At 37.6% G+C, this 24,062-nt stretch overlaps 1 protein-coding gene across 1 annotated transcript in view; it reads right to left on the reverse strand.

The window, feature by feature from the left end:
• Positions 1–24,062, reverse strand: part of TEX11 (testis expressed 11) — a 292,291-nt gene that overhangs the window by 79,447 nt on the left and 188,782 nt on the right. Inside the window, exons 15-16 of the mRNA XM_005593879.3 lie at positions 15,999–16,101; positions 1,283–1,407 (exon numbers count right to left, since the gene is read on the reverse strand). Coding sequence (XP_005593936.2) covers positions 1,283–1,407; positions 15,999–16,101 — 228 coding nt within the window. The remainder of the gene's footprint in view (positions 1–1,282; positions 1,408–15,998; positions 16,102–24,062) is intronic.

The raw sequence follows: 24,062 nt of genomic DNA on the forward strand, positions 1-24,062 counted from the left end.
AGCCATCTTAATCAATCTTCGTAACAATCCTGGAGGTAGGTATTATCTTTATTTTGCAAAGGATGAAATTAAGACTTGAAGAAGTTAAGCACATATTAAATGGCAGAGCCAGTATTCAAACCTAGTCTAAGAGCTCCACAGATGCTACTATGCTTTTCCTAATTCAATATATTAATAAAACCAGAATTCTGTAAGTAACAAACAGGGATACAATTATTTATTACTTCTAAACTAACATTGTTTTGTGGTTATGAACTCAAAGGATTCACAGAAATTTAAACCATTTTGTTTAAATTGATGAGAAAGATAAGTTTCTATATAGATAGCTATTTATTGACATGGTATGGCATTTTGAATTTGGAGTTTCTTTTAAAAATTAATGTTTTGCTATGTTTATTTATTTTTTTTTATTATTTATTTATTTATTTATTTATTTTTTGAGACGGAGTCTCGCTCTGTCGCCCAGGCTGGAGTGCAGTGGCCGGATCTCGGCTCACTGCAAGCTCTGCCTCCCGGGTTTACGCCATTCTCCTGCCTCAGCCTCCCGAGTAGCTGGGACTACAGGCGCCCGCCACCTCGCCCGGCTAGTTTTTTGTATTTTTTTAGTAGAGACGGGGTTTCACCGTGTTAGCCAGGATGGTCTCGATCTCCTGACCTCGTGATCCGCCCGTCTCGGCCTCCCAAAGTGCTGGGATTACAGGCTTGAGCCACCGCGCCCGGCCATGCTATGTTTATTTTTATGTTGTTTTGAGCACAACTCTGTTACCTCACTGTTTCATTTACTTTAGTCTGCATTATAGCGAAATGAGAAGAAATAAAGCAGTTCTGCAACCAAGTCTGGCCTGAAAGTATGAGGCAAAACAAATGGTAAAGGTCTCTCCTGTGTCTAACTAATAATGATTCTATTAATTGTCTTTCAAAAAGGAAAAGGGGTGGCCGGGCGCGGTGGCTCAAGCCTGTAATCCCAGCACTTTGGGAGGCCGAGACGGGCGGATCACGAGGTCAGGAGATCGAGACCATCCTGGCTAATATGGTGAAACCCCGTCTCTACTAAAAATACAAAAAACTAGCCGGGCGAGGTGGTGGGCGCCTGTAGTCCCAGCTACTCGGGAGGCTGAGGCAGGAGAATGGCGTAAACCCGGGAGGCGGAGCTTGCAGTGAGCTGAGATCCGGCCACTGCACTCCAGCCTGGGCGACAAAGAGAGACTCCGTCTCAAAAAAAAAAAAAAAAAAAAAAAAGGAAAAGGGATAAAAATCGAGTAGATGAATACATATGAATTACCTCTAGAGCAAACTGGGCAGCTAAACTTAGAAGCATGGTAGGTGAACCTCTCTCTGCAACTAGATCATTATCTTCGGACTCTTCATCTGTTAATACATTCTCTAAAGTAATTATTGCCTGCAAAGCTGAAAAACAAGAAAACAATTAAAAAATGATATACTCTAATCAAAGAAATTACATATCTATGGTTAATTATGCCACAATGAATTTGGAACTTATTTTAAGAACATTAATATCTTTAAAATATTAGTATTCTTAAAGTAATGTGAGTTGCTAAACTTTCAAGGAGGACTCGAACACCAGAAAAATGCCCAACTGGGCAACTGCACTTCTGTGAATTTATCTTATGGATATATTTGCAAAATTAAACAAATATACATAAAGATGTTCATCCAGCATTGTTTGTAAGAGTAAAATATGAAATCAGCCTAAATTCCATCATAATGAATGGGCTAAACACACTTTGGTACATCCATAATTTGAAATATAATACAGAATAAAATAAAAAATTGAGTAGCTGTGTGTTGTATTCCATTATATTCTTAAAGGTGGAATACAACAAGTTAAATGTGTGTACTATAGACAAATAAATATTTGTTCAAATTAATAAGCAAAAAGAGAGATAAATGTAATCATAAAAATTCAATTAATCCAAAATAAAGCAGAAAAAAGGAAAAAGAACAAATGGGACAAACAGAAGATAATAAGATGCTAAATTTAAATCTAAGTGTATCAACAACTATGCTAAATATAAATGACCAAATGACCAATTAAAAGGCAGAGATAGTAAGACTGAAAACAAAACAAAACACAACTTTTAAATATATGCCCCCTACAAGAAATACACTTGAAATATAAAAACAAAATGGATTGAAAGAAGAGGATGGGATAATATACACTAAAGTGAAGGTAATCAAAAGAAAGTTGGAGTGGCTATATTAATATCAGATAAAGTGAATTTCAGAGCAAAGAATATTATTGGCAATAAAAGGTTATTTCAAGACAATAAAGGAATCAGTTTATCATGAGGACATAACTCTAGATGCTTATGCACCCAATAAAATTTCAAAATATAAGAAGCAAAAGCTGGTAGAACTGCAAGAAGAAATGAACAAATCCACAGTTATAGTCAAAGATTTCAATATCCTCTCTCAATAACTGATAGCACAGAAAATCAGCAAGGATTCAGTACACTTAACACTAAATCAACTTGATGTGACTAACATTTATAACACTCAACCCGACACCAGCAAAATGTACATTCCTCTCAAGCGCACATGAAATATTTATCAAGAAAAACAATATTCTGGGCCCTAGAACAAGTCTCAATATATTTAAAAGGATTAAAGTCATACAAAGTATAATCTTTGACTACAATGAAATGAAATTAAAAATCAACAAAAGAATGTTCTCTGGAAAATCTGCAAATATTTGGAAAATAAGTAACACATCTAACTAATCCACAAGTTTAAAAAGGAATCAAAAGTTAAATTGGAAAGTATTTTGAACTGAATTAAAATGAAAACATCACATATCAAAATTTGTGTATCGTCACTAAAGCAGTAATTAGATGATAATTTGTAGCATTAACTGTCCAGATAGACCAGAATAAAGGTCTTAAATCAATGACCTCAGTGTTCACTTTTGGAAATAGGAAAAAGAAGAGCAAATGGAACTCAAAGAAAGCAGAAGAAAGGATATGATAAAGATAAGAATGTAAATAAATTAAATAGAAATCAGATAAAAACAATAGAGGCCAAGGTAGGAGAATCGTTTGAGCCCTGGAGTTTGAGACCAGCCTGGGCAACATGGTGAGACCCTCTCTCTACAAAAAAATTTAAAAATGAGCTAGGTGTAGTGGCATGCACCTGTGGTCCCAGCTACTTGGGAGGATGAGGCAGGAGGATAAACTGAGCCTGGGAGGCCAAGGCTGTAGTGAGTTGTGTTTGTTTTTTTTGAGACTCTATAAAAAAAAAACAAAACCACCACCACCACCACCAACAACAGCAACAACAAACTGATAGAGAAAAATTAGTAAAACCAAAAGCTGGGTTCTTTGAGAAGATCAATAAAATTGACCTTCTACATTGATTGATCCTCTAGTTACACTGACCAGGAAGAAAAATACAGAAGACATAAATTTCAAATATCAGGAATAAGAAAGGTGACACCACTGTAAGTTTTACATATGTTAAAAGGATAATATGGGGGATATTATGAACAACTTTAGGCCCATAATTTCAACAACTTAGATGAAACAAATTTTTGAAAGACACAAACCACCAAAGCTAAATCAATAAATAATAGATAACTTGAATAGCCCTGTATCTATTAAATACATTTAATGTATAATTAAAAACCTTTCCATAAAGAAAACTCCAGTCCCAGATGGCTTCACTGGTGAAATCTACCAAAAACATTTGAGGAAGAAATAATATCAATTCAACACAAACTCTTTCAGAAAACTGAAAAGGAGAATATACTTCCCAATTCATCCTATGAAGTCAGTATTACTCTGATAGCAAAACAAAAATCATTACAGGAATATAAAACTACAGACCATTTTCATTCATGAACATAGATACACATATTCTAAACAAACCATTAGCAAATCAAATTATATAAAAAGGAGTATACATCATGATCAAGTGGGGCTTGTTCCAGAAATACAGCATTGGTTCAAAACCACAATGAGATACCATTTCACACCAGTTAGAATGGCGATCATTAAAAAGTCAGGAAACAACAGGTGCTGGAGAGGATGTGGAGAAATAGGAACACTTTTACACTGTTGGTGGGATTGTAAACTAGTTCAACCATTACGGAAAACAGTATGGCGATCCCTCAAGGATCTAGAACTAGATGTACCATATGACCCAGCCATCCCATTACTGGGTATATACCCAAAGGATTATAAATTATGCTGCTATAAAGACACATGCACACGTATGTTTATTGCAGCACTATTCACAATAGCAAAGACTTGGAATCAACCCAAATGTCCATCAGTGACAGATTGGATTAAGAAAATGTGGCACATATACACCATGGAATACTATGCAGCCATCAAAAAGGATGAGTTTGCATCCTTTGTAGGGACATGGATGCAGCTGGAAACCATCATTCTTAGCAAACTATCACAAGAACAGAAAACCAAACACCGCATGTTCTCACTCATAGGTGGGAACTGAACAATGAGATCACTTGGACTCAGGAAGGGGAACATCACACACAGGGGCCTATCATGGGGAGGGGGGAGGGGGGAGGGATTGCATTGGGAGTTTTACCTGATGTAAATGATGAGTTGATGGGTGCAGCACACCAACATGGCACAAGTATACATATGTAACAAACCTGCACGTTATGCACATGTACCCTACAACTTAAAGTACAATAATAATAAATAAATAAATAAAATAAAAATAAAAATAAAAAATAAACATAAAAATAAAAAAAAATAACATTTGAAAATCAATTAATATAACTGACTATATTAACAAATTTTTAAAAAATTGATCATTTCAACAGATATAGAAAACCATACAACCAAATTCAACATCCATTCCTTACCCCTCCCACCACCAAATGGAACTCCCTCAACCTGATAAAGGGTATCTGTGAAAAACCTACAGCTAACATATTTACTGGTGGAAGACTCAATGCTTTCCCCCTAAAATCAGGAAAAAGATAAGGATGTCCATTCTCATCAGTTTTATTCAAATTTTACTGGAGAATCTAACAAGAGCAACAAAGCAAGAAAAATATAAATTGCACCCAGATTGAAAAAGAAGTGAAATTATCTTTACCCACAGGCAACATTATTGTCTATTTAGAAAATCTGATGGGGCTGGTGCAGTAGCTCATGCCTGCAATCCCAGCACTTTGGGAGGCCGAGGTGGGAGGGTTCCTTGAGGCCAGGAGTTCGAGACCAGCCTGGCCAACGTGGTGAAACCCCATTTCTACTAAAAATACAAAAATTAGCCAGGCGTGGTGGTGCATGCCTGTAATCCCAGTTTCTTGGGAGGCTGAGGTACAAGAATCACTTGAACCCAGGAGGTGGAGATTCCAGTGAGCCGAGATCACGCCACCGCACTCCAGCCTGGGCGACAGAACAGGTCTCGAAACAGAACAGGTCTCAAAAACAAACAAACAAAACAAAACAAAAATAAAATAAAATCTGATGGAATCTACAGGGAAGGTACTGTACTGCAACTAAGAAGTGAGTTTACCAAAGTTGTAGGATATAAGATCAATATACAAGAAATCATTTGTATTTCTACATATCACCAATAAGCAATCGGAAACGAAAATTTTTTTAAAATGCCATTTAAGATAGCATAAAATATAGTGTACTTAGGGATAAATCTGACAAAAGATGCACAAGACAGGTACAATGAAAAGTAGAAAACATTGCTGAGAGAAATTAAAGACCTAAATAAATGGAGGTATGTAAGTTACTCATGGTTTGGAAGACTCAGCAACGTCATTAGATGTCAGTTATCCCCAAAGCTGATCTATAGATTCAATGTAATCCCAATCAAAATTCATTTATGCAAAACTTAAAATAATGATTCCAAAATTCATATGGATATACAAAGGCCTTGGAATTGTTTTGGCTATCCAAAACAATTAGAAAAGAGAACAAAGTTGGAGTTCAAATTTATTACATAGCTACACTAATAAAAACAGTATGGGAATAGTGTAAGGATAGATCTATTAAAGTTGACTTCAAATTTATTACATAATTACACTAATAAAGACAGTATGGGAATAGTGTAAGGATGGATGTATTAAAGTTGACTTCAAATTTATTACATAGTTACACTAATAAAGACAGTATGGGAATAGTGTAAGGATGGATGAATAGAAGAATGGAATGGAATAGAGTCCAGAAAGAGATCCACACATATATGACAACTAATTTCTGATAAAGGCACAAAGGCAATTTAATCGAGAAAGAATAGTTTGTTAAACAAATGATGCTGGAACAATTGGATAGTCGTGTGCAAAAAAAAAAAAAAAAAAAAATTTCAATCCATACCTTGAGACAAATACAAAAATTAACTAAAAATGGTTCATAGACATAAATGTAAACCTAAAATTGTAAAATTTCTTGAAGAAAACATGAGATATTTTCTGTCACCTTGCACTAGGTAAAGATTTCTCAAATACAATGGCAAAAGCACAATTCATAAAAGAAGAAAAATAAATAGGACTATGTCAAAATTTAAAACTTCTGTTCATGAAAGATGGTGTTAACAAAAAGAAAAAATCTGCAAAATACATGTCTGATAAAGAGCTTGTGTCCACTAAACATCAACAAGATGGTGGAATAGGACTTTCCAGCGCTCATTCCCCACAAGAACATCAATTTGAACAACTATCCACACATGGAAATACCTCCACAAGAGCTAAGGAAACTAGGTGAGAGATTTCAGCAGCTGGCTGTGGCACAGAAATAGAGAAGATGCATTGAAGAGTGTAGAAACAGCAGCTTTTTAATACCCATGTCACCCCTCCCCCAACCCCAGGCCATAAAGCATGAAGACAGATACCCTCCACTTAGGGGAAGAAGAGGAAAGTGAGTACTGGAATTTACCTCAGACCACAACAATGGGCTGGCGGCAGTAAAACTCATCACTGGGCAGGCTCCCATGGCCCCGGACTCCAGGTCATATCCTGCAGACCCAGCTCCAGACCTGCCCGAAGGACTTGGTCTCTAGGACTGCCACATCACCAGGCCAACCCCAGCAGATTCAGGCTCCAGACTGGCCCCAGTGCTGGACCAGACCCATTATCCCCAGGCTTTGGACCTGTCCCAGTGCCATAGCAGTCCTAACAGACTCAGGCTTTAGTCGCAGCCTCCATCCCTAGGACGAGGCTGACATCAGTAGTTCCAGGCACCAGATTGCTGCCAGTAGGAAGCTAGATCCCCCATAGCCCCAGGCTTCAGGTCTGCCTCAGCACTAGGCCAGCCCCACAGCCCTAGTCATCAGGTCAGCACCCATGGACCCAGCCTCTAGGCTGGTCCTTGTAGATATAGGACCCAGGCCTACTCAGTGCCAGGCCAGCCCCTGCAGTCCCCAGGATCCAGGCATACTCCAGGTTTTCAGACCACCTCAGAGCTAGGTCAGCCCACACAGCCCAGGCTGCAGGCCTGCCCCAATACCAGGTCTGTACCACTGGCCATAGGTACGAAGCTGGCACTCATGAACACAGTCTTCACGCCTGCTTGTGTCACTCCACACTCCAGTGGAGCCAGGGTCCAAGTCTGCTCCAGCAGACCAAGGGTCCAAGCCAATTCAAATATACCCTAGGGCTGGGCTGTTCCCCATGGATCAAGGCTTCAGCACTTCCCCTATGCAGCCAGGTTCCAGGACAGCTCCCACAGCTCCAGGACCCAGGTCAGATCTCACAGACCTAGCCTCCAGGCTAGCGCACACACACCCATCCTCCAGGTTGAACCCCACAGACCCAGGCCCCAGGCAGATCCCCACAGCCTCACACTCTAGGCCAGCCAGTGTGTCTCCAAATAGCAATTTAGTACCCACAATCCCAGGTTTCAGGCCAGTCCTTATGGCCCGAGGCTCCACATCTGCCCCAAAACCAGGCCAGCTCCAGGCTCTAGGACTGTCTCAGTGGCCCAAAGCTCCAGTAGACCAAGGGTTCAGGCCTGCTGCAGTAGGCCAAGGGTCTAGGACCACCTCAGTAGACCCAGGTGCCAGGCTAGCCCCCATGGACTAAGGCTCCAAAACCACTCCTACAAACCGAGGTTCCAGGCCAGCACCCATTGACCTAGGACTGAGGCCTGCCCTAGTCCTCAGGCTTGAGGCCCCCCCCAGTGCCAGGCCAACCCCTACAGACTCAGGCTCCAGGCCTATCCCAGGGGACCCAGGCACAAGGGCCATTCTAGTACCTGGCTGGCTCTTGCAGATTCAGGCTCAAGGCCCACTTTAGTGTTTGGTCAGCCAATGGGGACCTAAACTTCAGGCCAGCTCCACTGGATACAGGCTCCAAACCCAATCCTTCAGACTCAATCAAGAAGTCCACCTCAGTAGATATAGGCTCCAGATCCAACCCCGTGGACCTAGGCATCCAGGCCCACCCGGCTGCTAATCTATGAACAAGGCCAGGCTGCCAAAAGACTCCAGGAGTCAGCCCACCTGTGAACCATGCAAAACAGCCTACCCATAGTTCCTTGATAGGCCAATAAAGTGCCTTCCCAGACTAAAGAGCTGTTGCACAGCAGAAGAAACCATCATCAGAATGAACAAATAAACTATAGAATGGGAGAAAATTTTCACAATCTATCCATCTGACAAAAGCCTAATATCCAGCATCTACAAGGAACTTAAGCAAATTAAAAAAAAAAAGAAGGCTGGGCGTGATAGCTCACACTTGTAATCCCAGCACTTTGGGAGGCCGAGGCAGGCGGATCACGAGGTCAGGAGATTGAGACCATCCTGGCTAACACGGTGAAACCCCGTCTCTACTAAAAATACAAAAAATTAGCTGAATGTGGTGGCAGGCACCTATAAGTTCCAGTTACTCAGGAGGCTGAGGCAGGAGAATGGCGTAAATCCAGGAGGCAGAGGTTGCAGTGAGCCAAGACCATGCCACTGCACTCTAGCCTGGGCAACAGAGCAAGACTCCATCTCAAAAAAAAAAAAAAAAAAAAAAGGAAACCCACTAAAAAGTGGACAAAGGACATGAACAGACACTTCTCAAAAGAAGACATACACGTGGCCAACAAACATGAAAAAAAGCTCAACATCACTGATAATTAGGGAAATGCAAATCAAAACCACAATGAGATACCATTTCACGCCAGTCAGAATGACTACTATTAAACAGTCAAAAAACAACAGATGCTGGCAAGGTTGTGTGTGGAGAAAAAGGAATGCTTTTACAATGTTGGTGGGAATGTAAATTAGTACTTCAACCATTGTGGAAGACAGTATGGTGACAGCAACAAAAGGGCAAATATCTGAATTATAGGAGTTCAAGAAGGAGAAGAGAGATATGAAGGGCTGGAAAACACATTTCAATCAATAGCAACAGAAAACTTTCCAAACCTGGGGAAAGATAAATATACAGGTACAGGAAGGTCATAGGTCTCCAATAAAATTCAATCCAAACAAGACAACACCAAGACATATTATACTGTCAAAAATCAACATAAAAGAGAGGATCCTGAAAGTAGCAATAGAAAAGCAGCATATCACATATAAAGGAGTTCCAATAAAGCTAGCAGTGCTCTTCACAGCAGAAACATAGGCCATAAAAGAGTGGGAAGATATATTCAAAGTGCTGAAGAGAAAAAACCCTGCCAATTAATACTTTACCCAGTAAAGCTATCCTTCAGAAATGAAGGAGAGAGAAAGGCTTACCAGACAAACAAAAGCTGAGGGAGTTCATTGCCACCCAGACTTGTCTTACTAGAAACTAACAGTTAGTTTTTTTGAAAAGATAAACAAAATCACCAGGTATGGTGGTTCACGCCTGTAATCCCAGCACTTTGGGAGGCTGAGGTGGGGGATCACTTGAGGTCAGAATTTTGAGACCAGCCTGGCCAATGTAGTGAAACTCCATCTCTATTAAAAATGCAAAAATTAGCCAGGCATGGTGGCATGTACCTGTAGTCCCAGCTACTCAGGAGGCTGAGGCAGGAGAACTGCTTGAACCCGGGAGGTGGAGGTTGCAGTGAGCTGAGATGGCACCACTGCATTCCAGCCTGGGGGACAGAGTGACTGTCTCAAAAAACAAAATAATAATAATAATAATAATAATAATAATAAAATTAAAAAATAAATAAATAAAATTGACAAACTTTTATTTAGACTAAGAAAAAAGATAAGGCACAAATAAAACAAGGAATGAAAGAGAAGATGTTACAGCTGATACCACAGAAATATAAAAAATCATGAGACTACTATGAACAATTATACACCAAGAAATTGGATAATCTAGAAGAAAGAGATACATTCCTAGACATATAAAACCCAGACTGAATCATAAAATAGAAAAATGTGAACAAATAATGAATAAAGAGATTAAATGAATAACAAAAAAGCTTCTATGTAAGAAAAGCTCAGGTTCTGATGGCATCACTGCTCTTACCAAATGTTTAAAGAACTAATACCAATCCTTCCCAAATTCTTCCAAAAAATGTAAATCATTTCACAAAATTCAACATCATTTCATGATTTAAAAAAATTCAACAAATTAGGTACATAAGGAATGTACCTCAACAGAATAAAGGCCATATATGACCAATGGACAAATAACATCATACTCAGTGGTGAAAAGTTGGGAGCATTTCCTCTAAAATAAGGAAGAAGACATGGATGCCCACTCTCACTACTTCTATTCAACATACTACTGGAAGCCCTAGTCAGAGTAATTAGGCATGAGAAAAATACAACGCATCTAAGTTGGAAAGGAAGATGTTAAATTGTCTGCTTGTAAATAACATGATCTTATATATAGAAAGCCTTACAGATGCAATGAAAAAAAATTTAGAACCAATAAGTGAATTCAATTAAGTAGCAAGATAGAAAATCAACATACACAAAGTAGTAGCATTTCTACATACTAACAACAAACTATCTGAAAAAAATATCAAGAACATGATTCCATTTACAATAGCTACAAAAATATTTGGAAGCAAATTTAATGTTGAAGTGAAAGACATGTACACTAAAAACTATAAAACATTGATGAAAGAAAGTGAAGAAAACACAAAGAAATGGAAAGATATCCCATGTTCACAGATTGGAAAAATACCGTTAAATGTCCATACTACCCAAGGCAATCTACAGATTCAATGCAATCCCTATTAAAATTCCAATGACATTTTTCCCAGAAATTAATTAAAAAAATATACTTAAGTTTCCATGGAAGCAAAAAGACCCTGACTAGCTAAAGCAATCTTGAGCAAAAATAACAAAGCTGAAGGCATCATACTACCTGAAGTCAAAATAAACTACAAAGCTATACTAATCAAAACAGCATGGTATTGGCCAAAAAACAGATACATAGGCCAATGGAAGGATATAGAGAGCCCAGAAATAAATCTGCACATTTACAGTCAATTGGTTTTCAATAAAGGTGTCAAGAACACACAATATGAAAAGGACAGTTTCTTCAACAAATAGTGTTGGTAAAACTGGATACCCACACGCAGAATAATAAAATTTGACCCTTTTCTCACAATATATGAAAAAGCTATTAAAAATAGATTAAAGATTTAAACATAAGACATGAAACGGTAGAACTACTAGAAGAAAACATAGGGGAAAAGCTCCATGACATTGGTAAACGCGAAAGTAGACACATGGGATTACATCAAACTAAAAAGCTTCTACACAGCAAAAGAAACTGTCAACAAAGTGAAGACACAATGTATGGAATGGGAGAATATATTTACAAACCAGGCATTTGCGAAGGGGTTAACATCCAAAAATATATGAAACTCAAACAATTCAATAGGAAGGAAACAATAACCTGATTTTAAAATGGGTAAATGACCTGAATAGACATTTCTCAAAAGGAGATGAGCAAGTGGTCCACAAGTATATGAAAAAATGTCTAACATCACTAATCAACAGAGAAATGCAAATTAAAACCACAATGGTAACATCACCCCAAATCTGCTAGAATGGCTGTGATAAAAAAGACAAAAGACAACAAGTGTTGGCAAGGATGTGGAGAATAGGGAACCCTTGCATATTGTAGGTGGGAATGTAAATTAGTATAGCCATCATGGAAAGCAGTATGGAGGTTCCTCAAAAAATTAAAATAGAACTACCATATGATCCAACAGTCCCACTACATGGTAGAATATCCAAAAAAAAAGTGAAATCCGTATGTCAAAGAGATATCTACACTCCCATATTCACTGCAGCATTATTCACAATAGCCATGCTATGGAATCAGCTTAACTCTTCATCAGTAGAAAACGTATAAAGAAAATGTGGTGTGTATATATACACAATGGAATACTATTCAGCCTCAATAAAAGGAAGAAATCCTGTCATTTATGAAAAAAAAGTATGGACCTTGAAGACATTATATTAAGTGAAATAAGCCAGGCACAAAAAAAATAAATACCACATGATCTCATATGTGAAATCTAAAAAAGCTGACCTCATAGAAGCAAAGTAGAATGGTGGTTACCAGGGACTAAGGCGTCAGGGAGATTAGGGAGATGGTGAAAGAATACAGAATTTCAGTTGAGTAGAAGGAACAAGTTCAAGAGATCTATTGTACAACATGGTGACTATAGATCATAACAATGTATTCTATTCTTAAAAATCACTGAGAGTTTAAGTGTTCTCACCACAAAAAAATGCTAAGTATGTGAGGTAGGGTTGGGTGTGATGGCTCACGCCTGTAATCCTAGCACTTTGGGAGGCTGAAGCAGGAGGATTGCTTGAGCCCAGGAGTTTGAGGCCAGCCTGGGCAACATAGTGAGACTCCATCTGTACAGAAAACAAAAAAAGATGAGGTGGAGGATCACTTGAGCCTTGGAGGTCAAGGCTGCAATGAGCCGTGATCATTCCATTGCACTTCCACTTGGGTGACAGAGTAAGATCTTGCCTCAAAAAACAAAAACAAAAACAAAAAAAAGGATATGAGGTAATGTATATGTTAATTAGCTTGATTTAGCCATTCCACAATGTATACATATCTTTAAAACACCATGTTGTTCATGATCAATATATATAATTTTTATTTGCCAATTAAAAAATAAGTTTTTAAAAAAGACAACTTGTATCCAGAATATATAAAGAACTGACAAAAATCAATAATAATAAAACAAAGTACCCTATCTTAAACTGGGAAAAAGATTTGTGCAAACACTCCACCAAAAAAGATACTTGGATATAAAATATTAAACATTAGGGAAATGCTAATGCCACAGCAAAACACTACTACCCACTATCAGAATAGCTAAATTTTTGTTCTTTTTTATTTTTTTAAGTTCTAGGATACATGTGCAGAAAGTGCAGTTTTATTACATAGGCATACATGTGCCATGGTGGTTTGCTGCACCTGTCAACCCATCACCTAGGTTTTAAGCCCCATATGCATTAACTATTTGTCCTGCTGTTCTCCCTCCCCTCCCCACCCCCAACAGGCCCCACTGTGTGTTGTTCCCCTTCCTGTGTCCATGTGCTCTCATTGTTCATCTCCCACTTATAAGTGAGAACATGTGGTGTTTGGTTTTCGGTTCCTGCATTAGTTTGCTGAGGTTGATGGCTTCCAGCTTCATCCATGTCCCTGCAAAAGACATGATCTTATTCCTTTTCATGGCTGCATAGTATTCCATGGTGTGTATGTACCACATTTTCTTTATCCAATCTATCATTGATGGGCATTTGGGTTGGTTCTATGTCTTTGCTATTGTGAATAGTGCTGCAATGAACATACGTGTGCATGTATCTTTATAATAGAATGATTTATATTCCTTTGAGCACATACCCAGTAATGGGATTGCTGGGTCAAATAGTATTTCTGGTTTTAAATCCTTGAAGAATCACCATGCTGTCTTCCACAATGATTGAACAATTTACATTCCCACCAACAGTGTAAAAGCATTCCTATTTCTCTACAGCCTCACCAGCATCTGTTGTTTCTTGACTTTTTAATAATCTCCCAGAATGGCTAAATTTTTTTAAGTGGACAATTTCAAGTGCTGATGAGGATGCAGATCAGCTAGAACTCTTAAACATAGCTGGTTCACATATGAAATTGTATAATTGCTTTAGAAAACAGTTTTGCAGTTTCTAATAAAGTTAAACATATATTTACCATATAAGTCCACAATCCCACTCCTAGATATTTACCCTACAGAAGTAAAATATTATCATCAAATTAACTGAGCATGGTGGTGCACACCTGTAGTGCCAGCTACTCAGGAGGCGGAGGCAGGAGAATCGCTTGAACCTGGGAGGTGGAGATTGCAATGAGCTGAGATCACGCCACTGCACTCCAGCCTGGGTGACAGAGCGAGACCCCATCTCAAAAAAACAATATTATTATCACACAAAAAAATGTAAAGAGATGTTTTATAGCACCTTTATTCACAATTGTCAAAACTGAAAACTTTGAACTTGTCTCAGAGGTGAAAAAATAACCCCAAAAACCATTCAAATATCCTTCAACTGGTGAATGAATTTTTCCATACTGTGGTATTTCCATACTATGGAATGCCACATAGCAATAAAAAAGAACAAACTGTGGATAAACACAATATGGGTGAGTTTCAAATGCATTAAGCTAAGTGAAAGAAGCTCAAAAAGATTCATACTATATGATTTCATTTATATGACATTCTGGAAAAGACAAAACTAGAGATAGAAGAGATCACTGATTTCCAGGGCTGAAAGTGGTGAGAAGGAGTAACAGTAAAGGGGCCTGAGGTATTTTTTTTCTACATTGTGGTGGTACTTACATGACTGTATGCACTTATCACAACTCATAATTTTTAACCTATATAAACCTCATACGACCATACACTAGCAAGAATAAATTTATTACATGTGTCTTCAATATACATGACTTTTAAAAAATGGTCACAGACAACTGAAGAAGAAATAAAAGGGTTGATCTGATGTTGTATTTAAAAAGTAAAATAATTTTTTAAAAATAATGTTAAAACAAAAGATTTAACAGGAAATTTACTAATATTTTTGCCATTTTTACTGGCAAAAAGCTTCAAGTTATTTTATCCTTAAACATAGTATATCAAGTAAAACAAATGCCTAAAAGTCTCTAATGAAAACTTTGATGATGAACATGACAGCAATATTAACCTCTAATTTACTATTCCTTAATTATTATACAGGTATACTTTACTATTTTGGAACATTTATTTTTTAATGTAAAATAAATGATCTTTTTTCTTATGGAGTGAATAATAGAGTCCCTTGCACCTAGTAGGTGTCTATAAACAGTTGCTTAATTGGATTCGTATACATTTTGTTTGGATCCATTAATTTAAGCTTCTTAACTTCTGCCAAACAAATGGCAACCAGTCTGGAGCTCAGACTCCTTCAGGATTAGTTCAGCTACCTGAGGGCTGAAGGCATTAATATCTGAGCAAAGGCATATCTATAACCAATTCAACATATATGTGCCTATGCAGACACACCAGCTAGGAAACTATGCTTAACTTAATGGAAAGGCCTCAACATTAATGGGATGAGGGTCATGTGTGAAATTCCAACACTGTCCACTCTATGGACAGAAACTCCATTTCAAGGCCAAATCTCTCACCAATCACCTTCCAAATAAGTGAAAACAATCAAAAGGTACCCCAACTTTCATTTTTTGAAGACAATTCTTAACTGATACGGATTTTTAGTATAACCTCACCCACACACAGCTTTTTAAATTTAATTTTTGAATAGGTTGGTTTAAATAAAAGTATAAAAAAGTACATAGTGATAAGACTTTCCCCCAATTCTTATCTGGTGTTTGCCCAGTTCCTATTCCCTCAATAGGTAACCACTGTTCTTTTACTTTTATATAATCTTCCACAGTTTCTTTTTGCATTATTGTATCATCTTTACACATACATCTTTACATATGCAGAACGTATATTCAATTCTATTGTCTTAAAAACAATGTTCTTTTCCCATTGTGGTTGAAGAGGATTACTTATTATTTGTGTTAAGAGCCAAATATAAGTTACAAACAAAATTTATACCTCTTTCAGAGTTGCCCTCTATTACTGCAATCTTGAATATATAAAATTGAGTGAAAACGTTTCTAGGATCATGTCGTTCAGCTTCTGCCACTGCCTCTTTGGCCTGAAAAGAAAAACATTGGGTCCTTTTAATAAAATCTATAAGGAAGGATTTACCATATTTTACCAATATCATTAAGGTAGTCAAAATGGCTGAGGGACATTCACAATGAAAATATATGAATCTAAGAAAATATTTGCAGAACTGCTCTTCTAGAATGCTAATGTAACAGTGAGTTATACTTCTGGAAATAGAGTAAGTTAGATATGTCAGACCAACCCTCCTGCTGAAAACAGCCAAAAATGTTGGATGATATATTAATTTTTTCCAGAAAGAATAAAAGAACAACTGTAAATGAATTTACAGTAAAAGATAGTAAAATATTACCAAGTAAAAGAATAGTAAAAGAACTACCAAGTAAAAGATAGTAAAAGAATTACCAAGGCAAAATCTAAGGAAAACTGAGGTCTCAGAGAGGTAAACAGAAAAGTAAAGTCACTTTTATCTGGTAAGCATTTGCAAATGTAACCAAATTTGGTTAACTTCCGTTTTGAGGGACATCACTAGGTCAGGGGAACTGACATCAAGTTCCAAGGGATCACACTCCTAGACTAGGGACAAGCCAAAAGTAAACCCACTCCTACCCACATTCCTAGAAAACTAACTGCAAATAGAATTACCTTAGTGCTGGATAGAAGGCAGCACAATGGAGTGCAGGGAAACAATCCATGAGGTGTAATACTAGGAGACTCATGTATTCACTGACCCAAACTACATTATACAGGAAGCTAAAAGACCTAAAGCTGAGAATTTAGTTTAGATAGTTCTCAAACATCTATAGAAGCAAATGTAAATTCTTCTCTGGGGGAAAGCACCTTATCTTAGCCTTCAAAATAATTCCATAAACAATTTTTCAAGAACCATGAGTTGTACACGTTACAAAAATAGCAAAGCACACTCATAAACAAGGTACCATAAACAGCAAAAACAAGAGATAGCAGAAGCAGACCCTCAAGATGCAGATACTAGAATTATGAAAAACTGGTTATAAAACATCTATGCTTTCAAAGTCTAAAGAAATACAATGTATGCTCAAAATATATGTATGTGGGTTGATACACAGTGGTACAAATTAATGCAGTTATAGTGGTTGTTTCTAGATGGTATCCATTCTGTCTCATTATTGCCTGTGCCATACAAGTTATTAAATACTTTGCATATCAGTGAAGTTAGTAGTAGGAAACAGAGACCATAAAATGTGACCTTGGGGATTTGAAACAAAGAAGCTTTTTGAAATGAGAAACCCAATTACCCAAATTAAAACATAATAGACAGGTTTAGCAGCAGATTAGAAACAGGTGAAGAGAAAATTAGTGGGCTGAAAGATAAAACAGAATAAAATAGCCAAAGTGTAGCACAGAGCGATTACAAACATGGAAGACAGTTAAGAAAGGATTCTATACTTTCTAGGATAGCCATTAAAAGATTAGAAGCAGTAAGTAATTTTCACACTAGTAGAAGGGGAAGACTGGAATGAAAAAAAAAAACCGAAAACAGTATTTTTAACAAATGGTGCTGGAACAACTAGACATCCACATGTGAAAAAGTAGATCTAGACATAGAACATAAACCTCTCACAAAAATTAACTGAAAATGGATTATAACCTAAATATAAAACCCCAAACTATAAAACTCTTAGAAGATAACATAGAAATTTTAGGTGAACTTGGGTTTGGCAATGACTTTTTAGACACAACACCAAAACCATATCTATGAAAGAAAAAACTGGTAAATTAAACTTCATTAAAATTAAAAACTGGTCTGTGAAAGACATCATTAAGAGAATAATGATAAAAGCCACATATTGGGAAACAATACTTGCAAAACACATATCTAATAAAGGACTGGTATTCAATACGTATGAAGAATTCTTCAAACTCAACAATAAGAAAACAAACAACCCAAGTATAAAATGGGCAAAAGACATGAAGAAACACTTCACTAAATAAAATATACAGATGGCAAATAAGTATATGAAAAGATGCTTAACATCTTACGTCATTAGGGTTTTGCAAATTAAAACAGCAATGAGATACCACCACACATCTATTAGAGTAACTAAAATTCAAAACACTTTAACAACATATAATGCTGGCAAGGATGCGGTGCAACAGGAACTCTCATTCATCACTGGTGGGAATGAAAAATGGTATAGCCAACTTGGAAGACAGTTTGGCAGTTTCCCACAAAACTAAACATACTCTTGCCATACAATCCAGCAGTTGCACCTTTGGTATTTATTCAAATGTGTCAAAACTTTATGTCTACACAAAAATCTACATAAAGATATTTATAGTAGCTTTATTCATAACTGCTAAAATTTGGAAGCAACCAAGATGTTCTTCCATAGGCGAGTGTATAAACTAATATATCCAGATAGTGGAATATTATTCAGCACTAAAAAAATGAACTACAAACCCATAAAAGGACATGAAGGAATCTTAAATGCATATTGCTAAGTAAAAGAAACCTATTTGAAAAGGCTACATACTGCGCGATTCCAATTATGTGACATTCTGGAAAAGGCAAAACTATGGAGACAGTAAAAAGATCAGTGGTTGACACTAGTTCAGTGAGAGGGAGGAAGGGATGAATAGGTGAACCACTGGAGGTTGAACTACTCTGTATGGTATTATAATGGTAGACACGTTTTTATACATTCATCAAACCACATATGATGTACAACACAAAGACTAAACTATAATGTAACATACGGACTTTAGTTAAAAATAACATATCGATATTGGCTTATCAATTGTAACATATATAGCACACTAGTGCGAGATGTTAATGACAGGGGAAACTGAGTATGTGAAGAATGGTGAGGGAGTATATGAAAACTCTCTCTGTTTCCTACTCAATTTTTCTGTAAACCTAAAACTGCTGTAACAAGTAAAGTCTATTATTTAGAAACATTGATCCCAAAGAAGGCAAGTGAGGAGAGAAAAAGAAACAGGATAGAAACGACAAATAGAAGCCAGGCATGGTGGTTCATGCCTGTAATCCCAATAGTTTGGGAGGCTCAGGCGAGCGGATCCGCTGAGATCAGGAGTTTGAGACCAGCCTGGCCAACATGGTGAAACCCCATCTCTACTAAAAATATAAAAATTAGCTGGGTGTGGTGGCACACATCTGTGATCCCAGATACTTGGGAGGCTGAGGCATGAGAATCACTTAAACATGGGAGGTGGAGGTTGCAGTGAGCAGAGATTGTACCACTGCATTCCAGCCTGGGCATAGAGTGAGATTCTGTCTCAAAAAAAAAAAAAAAAAAAAGAAAAAGAAAAAAGAAAAAGAAACGACAAATAGAAAGCATGAAGTTATAGATTTAAACTCAAATATACCAATATTGTATTAAATGTATAAACACAAAATGCCCTAGTTAAAAAACAAAAATGGTCAGACTGGATTAAAACTTTGTAACTACAAGTTCTTTAGAAGTGGCACACCTAAAATATAAATATATTAAAAGTTCAAAGTAAAGGGATTAGAGAAGATCTATCTGGAAAATATTAACCAAAGTGTGGATATATTAATATCAGACAAAAATGACTTTAAGGCAGAAAATAATACTAGATATAAAGATCACTTCATAACAATAAAACTTCAACAAACAAATATATTACAGTACCAATTTTGTATGTATAAATAGTATGGCCTAAAATAGATAAAGCAAAAATGATAAAATTAAACAAATAGATCAATTCAAACCATAAAGGGACATTCCAGCACCTCATCTCAGTAAGTGATAGAGTAAGCACACAAAATACGAGTTTGGACACAGAAGATTCAAACAAAAAGGAACAAACAATCTAAATTTATACATGTATGTATACAGGTGGTCTCTGTCTTATGATTTTTTGACTTTACCACGGGTTTTTCAGGATGTAACCACATCGTAAGTCTGGGAGCTCCTCACAGCTAGTGATGGGGTTATGGTTTCTACTAAATGTATATTGCCTTTACATCATTATAAAATCAAAATATCATTAAGTCAAACCATCATAAGTTGTAGATGCCTGCCATTTTGCCAGCATTAACTGCATTTTCACCTTACGATAAATTTATTAGGATATAACTCCACTGTAAGTCAAGGAACATTTGTACATATATGTACATGCACAGTGCCTAAAAACTGCAGAAAACACATTCTTTTCAAGCACACACAGAATATTTACAAAAACTGACCATTTACCTAACCATTAAGCAAATCTCCACTTATTTCAGTCTAAAATCAATTACAATGTTATAATTAAGCTAGAAATCAATTACTAAATAAGTTACTTTAAAAATGCCAAGAAAATCCCCATAGGTTTCAAAATTCAGAAATAACATTTTTACATCATTCATGAGTCAAAGAAAAAATCACAAGGGAAATTGGAAAACATTTTGAATTGTATAATAATAAAAATATTACATGTATTAGTGTTCTCCAGAGAACACGAATTTTTCATTTTCCATTAAGTCTCTGTGTTGGTATCTCCACATTAGATGAAGTGGCCACCTCTCCTAGGCTTCATGAACTTTCCTTGTACAGGAAAGGACCCCCACCAATCAGCACAGTCAGAGATTCTGGGGGCCTCTCAAACCTTCATGCTAGTCCAGCCTGCTTGCTTTGTTCTTTTCAGCCCCTAGGCATGTAAGGTATGCCTGGTCACATCAGTGCACTGGGACAAGTTATACTGAAGCCGGTTCCATGGGACAAGTTATACTGAAGCCGGTTCCATGGGTGATTCCCAGCAAAGTTGGATGGTTAGACACTTTGTCCAACTCTTTCTCTCCCCCAGGGAGAAGCTGAGAGCTGGAGATTTTTGTCTACTTGCTCTGTGCTGAACTTAGGAGAGGGAGGTCTATGGTGACTGCCAGCTAAAATCTCCACCTCTGGCCAGGCACGGTGGCTCACGCCTGTAATCCCAGCACTTTGGGCGTCCAAGGTGGGTGGATCACTTGAGGTCAGGAGTTTGAGAACAGCCTGGCCAATATGGTGAAATCCCGTCTCTACTAATAATAATAAAAAAAAAATTAGCTGGGTGTGGTGGTGCATGCCTGTAGTCCTGGCTATTCAGGAGGCTGAGGCAAGAAAATCGCTTGACCCCAGGAGGTGAAGGTTGCGGTGAGCCGAGATTGTGCCACTGCCCTCCAGCCTAGGTGACAGAGCAAGACTCTGTTTCAAAAAAAGAAAAAAAAAATCTCCATCTCTGCTCTCACTTGCCTCCAAATGGTTAGATAATGCCAGGTCCTGTCACCACTTTGGGATAGGCAAGTCAGAGGCCAGTCATTTCGGTAGCCCATGGAAAAGTAATGGTGTTAGATGCCTGGACCAACTCTTTCCCTCCTGACAAAGAAGCAGAGCAGCTGTGGTTTTTGTGTGTTCACTCTGTAATGAGCTGGGGGGTAGGAACTATGGTATTTACCAGCCCGAGCCACTGTCTTCGTTCTCCCCAGCCGGCTATACTATGCTAAACCTGTCAGAGCTTCAAGACTAGCAAGATAGATGCCAGATCTTGGGGTAACCCCAGAGAAGTTGGGGCATTGAATACTCTTCCTCTCCCCATATCAATTCTTTCTCTCCACAGAGGGAAGCTGAGAGCTGGAATTTTTAATCTGCTCACTCTGTGCTGCCTAGGGCAGAGAAGCATGATGTCGACCAGTCCAAGCTGCTATATCTATTTTCCTCCAGGTGGCTAAACTGTGCCAGGCCTGTGAGAGCTCCGACACTGGCAGGACAGAAGCCAGTCCTCTGGTGAGTCCCCTCAGAAAAGTTGGAGTTCTGTACACATGAACCAATTTTCTCTCTCCCATGGTTGAAGTTGGGAGCTAAAGGGTCTCTTTCTGATCATATGTTGTGCCCAGGAGTAGGGATTCTAGTAAGAGGGTTTCCTGGATCTCCATGCAGGCTTTGGTGAGTCTGGTTTTACATTTACCCAGAGAGCAGGAGTCTTTTGATCAGTTTCTGGATTTCTCATAAAGAGAATCTGTTCATGAATTATTGCTGAATCAGTATGCTTGTTGAGGGAAGGGGCGTTCAGGGCTTCCTACTCCATCTTACTGGCATCACTCTCCAGATAGCTTTACATTTTAGGGAAGAAATGACTCAAGTTTTACAAACTTTTCTAGAGAACAGAGAAAAGAATGCTCCGCAACTTTTTAATAAAATTGGCATGACCTTCATATAAAAATCGAATAAGGACAAACATGAAAAATAAAAATTAGAGACCAATTTCACTCACAAAGAGAAATGCAAATATCCTAAACAAAATATTTACAAACCAAACCAAGTAAAGTAGGAAAAGAATAACATCATGACTGAGTTTTCTCCAGGATTGAAAGGTTGGCTTAAACCAAAAACTGGCCGAGCGCAGTGGCTCACACCTGTAATTCCAGCACTTTGGGAGGCTAAGACAGGCGGAAAGCCTGAGGTCAGGAGTTCGAGACCGGTCTGGCCAAAATGGTGAAACCCCATCTCTACTAAAAACACAAAAATTTGCTGGGCATGGTGGTGCGTGCCTGTAGTCCTGGCTATTCATGAGGCTGAGGCAGGAGAATCGCTTCAACCCAGGAGGCAGAGGTTGCAGTGAGCTGAGATTGTGCCACTGCACTCCAGCCAGATTGACAGGGCAAATCTCAGAAAAAAAAAAAAAATCAATAAATAACTCCATCAATATAATTCAACACATTAGTGACATAAAGGAGAAAAAAAAATCATATGATCATCCCAAGAAAACAAAACATAAAACCTCTTAACAAATGAGCCATAGATGAGGACTTCCCAAATCTGATGTATGTTATCTGTACTGGGTTGAATATTGTCCCCTCCAAAATTCGTGCCCATCATAGAGCCTCAGAATGCAACCTAATTTAGAAATTAGGTCTTTGTAGATATAGTCAAGTTAAGATGAGGTCATAATGGATAAGATGAGCTTTAATCCAATGACTGGTGTCCTTATAAGAAGAGGGAAATTTGGACACAGACACAGATAGTTGAACACCATATGAAGACAGAAGACAGTAATAACACCATGCAATGACAGAGGCAGAAATTGGAGTGATGAACCTACAAGTTAAGGATTACTGGCAAACATTAGAATCTAGGAAGAATCCTCTGCTAAAGTCTTCAGAGAGAGCATAGCTTTATCGACACCTTGATTTTGGACTTCCAGCCTCCAGAACTATAAGTGTATACATTTCTGTTGTTTTAAGCCACCCAATTTGTAGTACTTTGTTATAGCATCCCTAGGGAACTAATACCGTATCTATACAACAACAACACAAAAAAAACCCTAAAGCAAACATCATACTTAATGGCAATTTATGGTAGCTTTACCTTTTAAATCCAAAACACCACTTTAATTCAACATAGTAGTTGAATTATTAGACAAAATAAGACAAGAAATATATAAAGCATATTGAAAAAGAAGAAACACAATTGTCAACTTATATAATTGGATATGCAGACAACCCAGAAGAATTTATAAGCAAATTATTACAATTATTAAGAGACTTTAGCAAAGGTAGCTGTGTGTATATATATATATATATGCCATATGAGCATATATATATGGCATATATATACATATGGCATATATATATATATGCCTCTGAGACAGGCTCCGCACTAAGGAGAAACTGCTGAGAGTACAATAAAAAACTGAACAGGACAGTGACAACAAAGATGAAAGAAAAGGTATAGATCAGTGTTGTCCAATAGAGTTCTGTGATGGTGGAAATGTTCTATATTTGTGCTATTCAATAGAATGGTCATTAGTCACACATGGCTATTTAGCACTTGAAATGTGGCTACTGCCATTGAAGAAATAAATTTTTATAACTTTATTTAATTTTAATTAATTTAAATTTAAATGTACATAGCCACACATGCCTCATTGCTATCACATTGGACAGTGTGGGTGTACACCAAAAGACAGGGAGAAGCAGAGCCAGGAAATCTCAGAAAAAAAGTTGCC

The sequence above is a fragment of the Macaca fascicularis genome, chromosome X, assembly GCF_037993035.2.
Source record: "Macaca fascicularis isolate 582-1 chromosome X, T2T-MFA8v1.1".
In the NCBI taxonomy this organism is placed as follows: domain Eukaryota; kingdom Metazoa; phylum Chordata; class Mammalia; order Primates; family Cercopithecidae; genus Macaca; species Macaca fascicularis.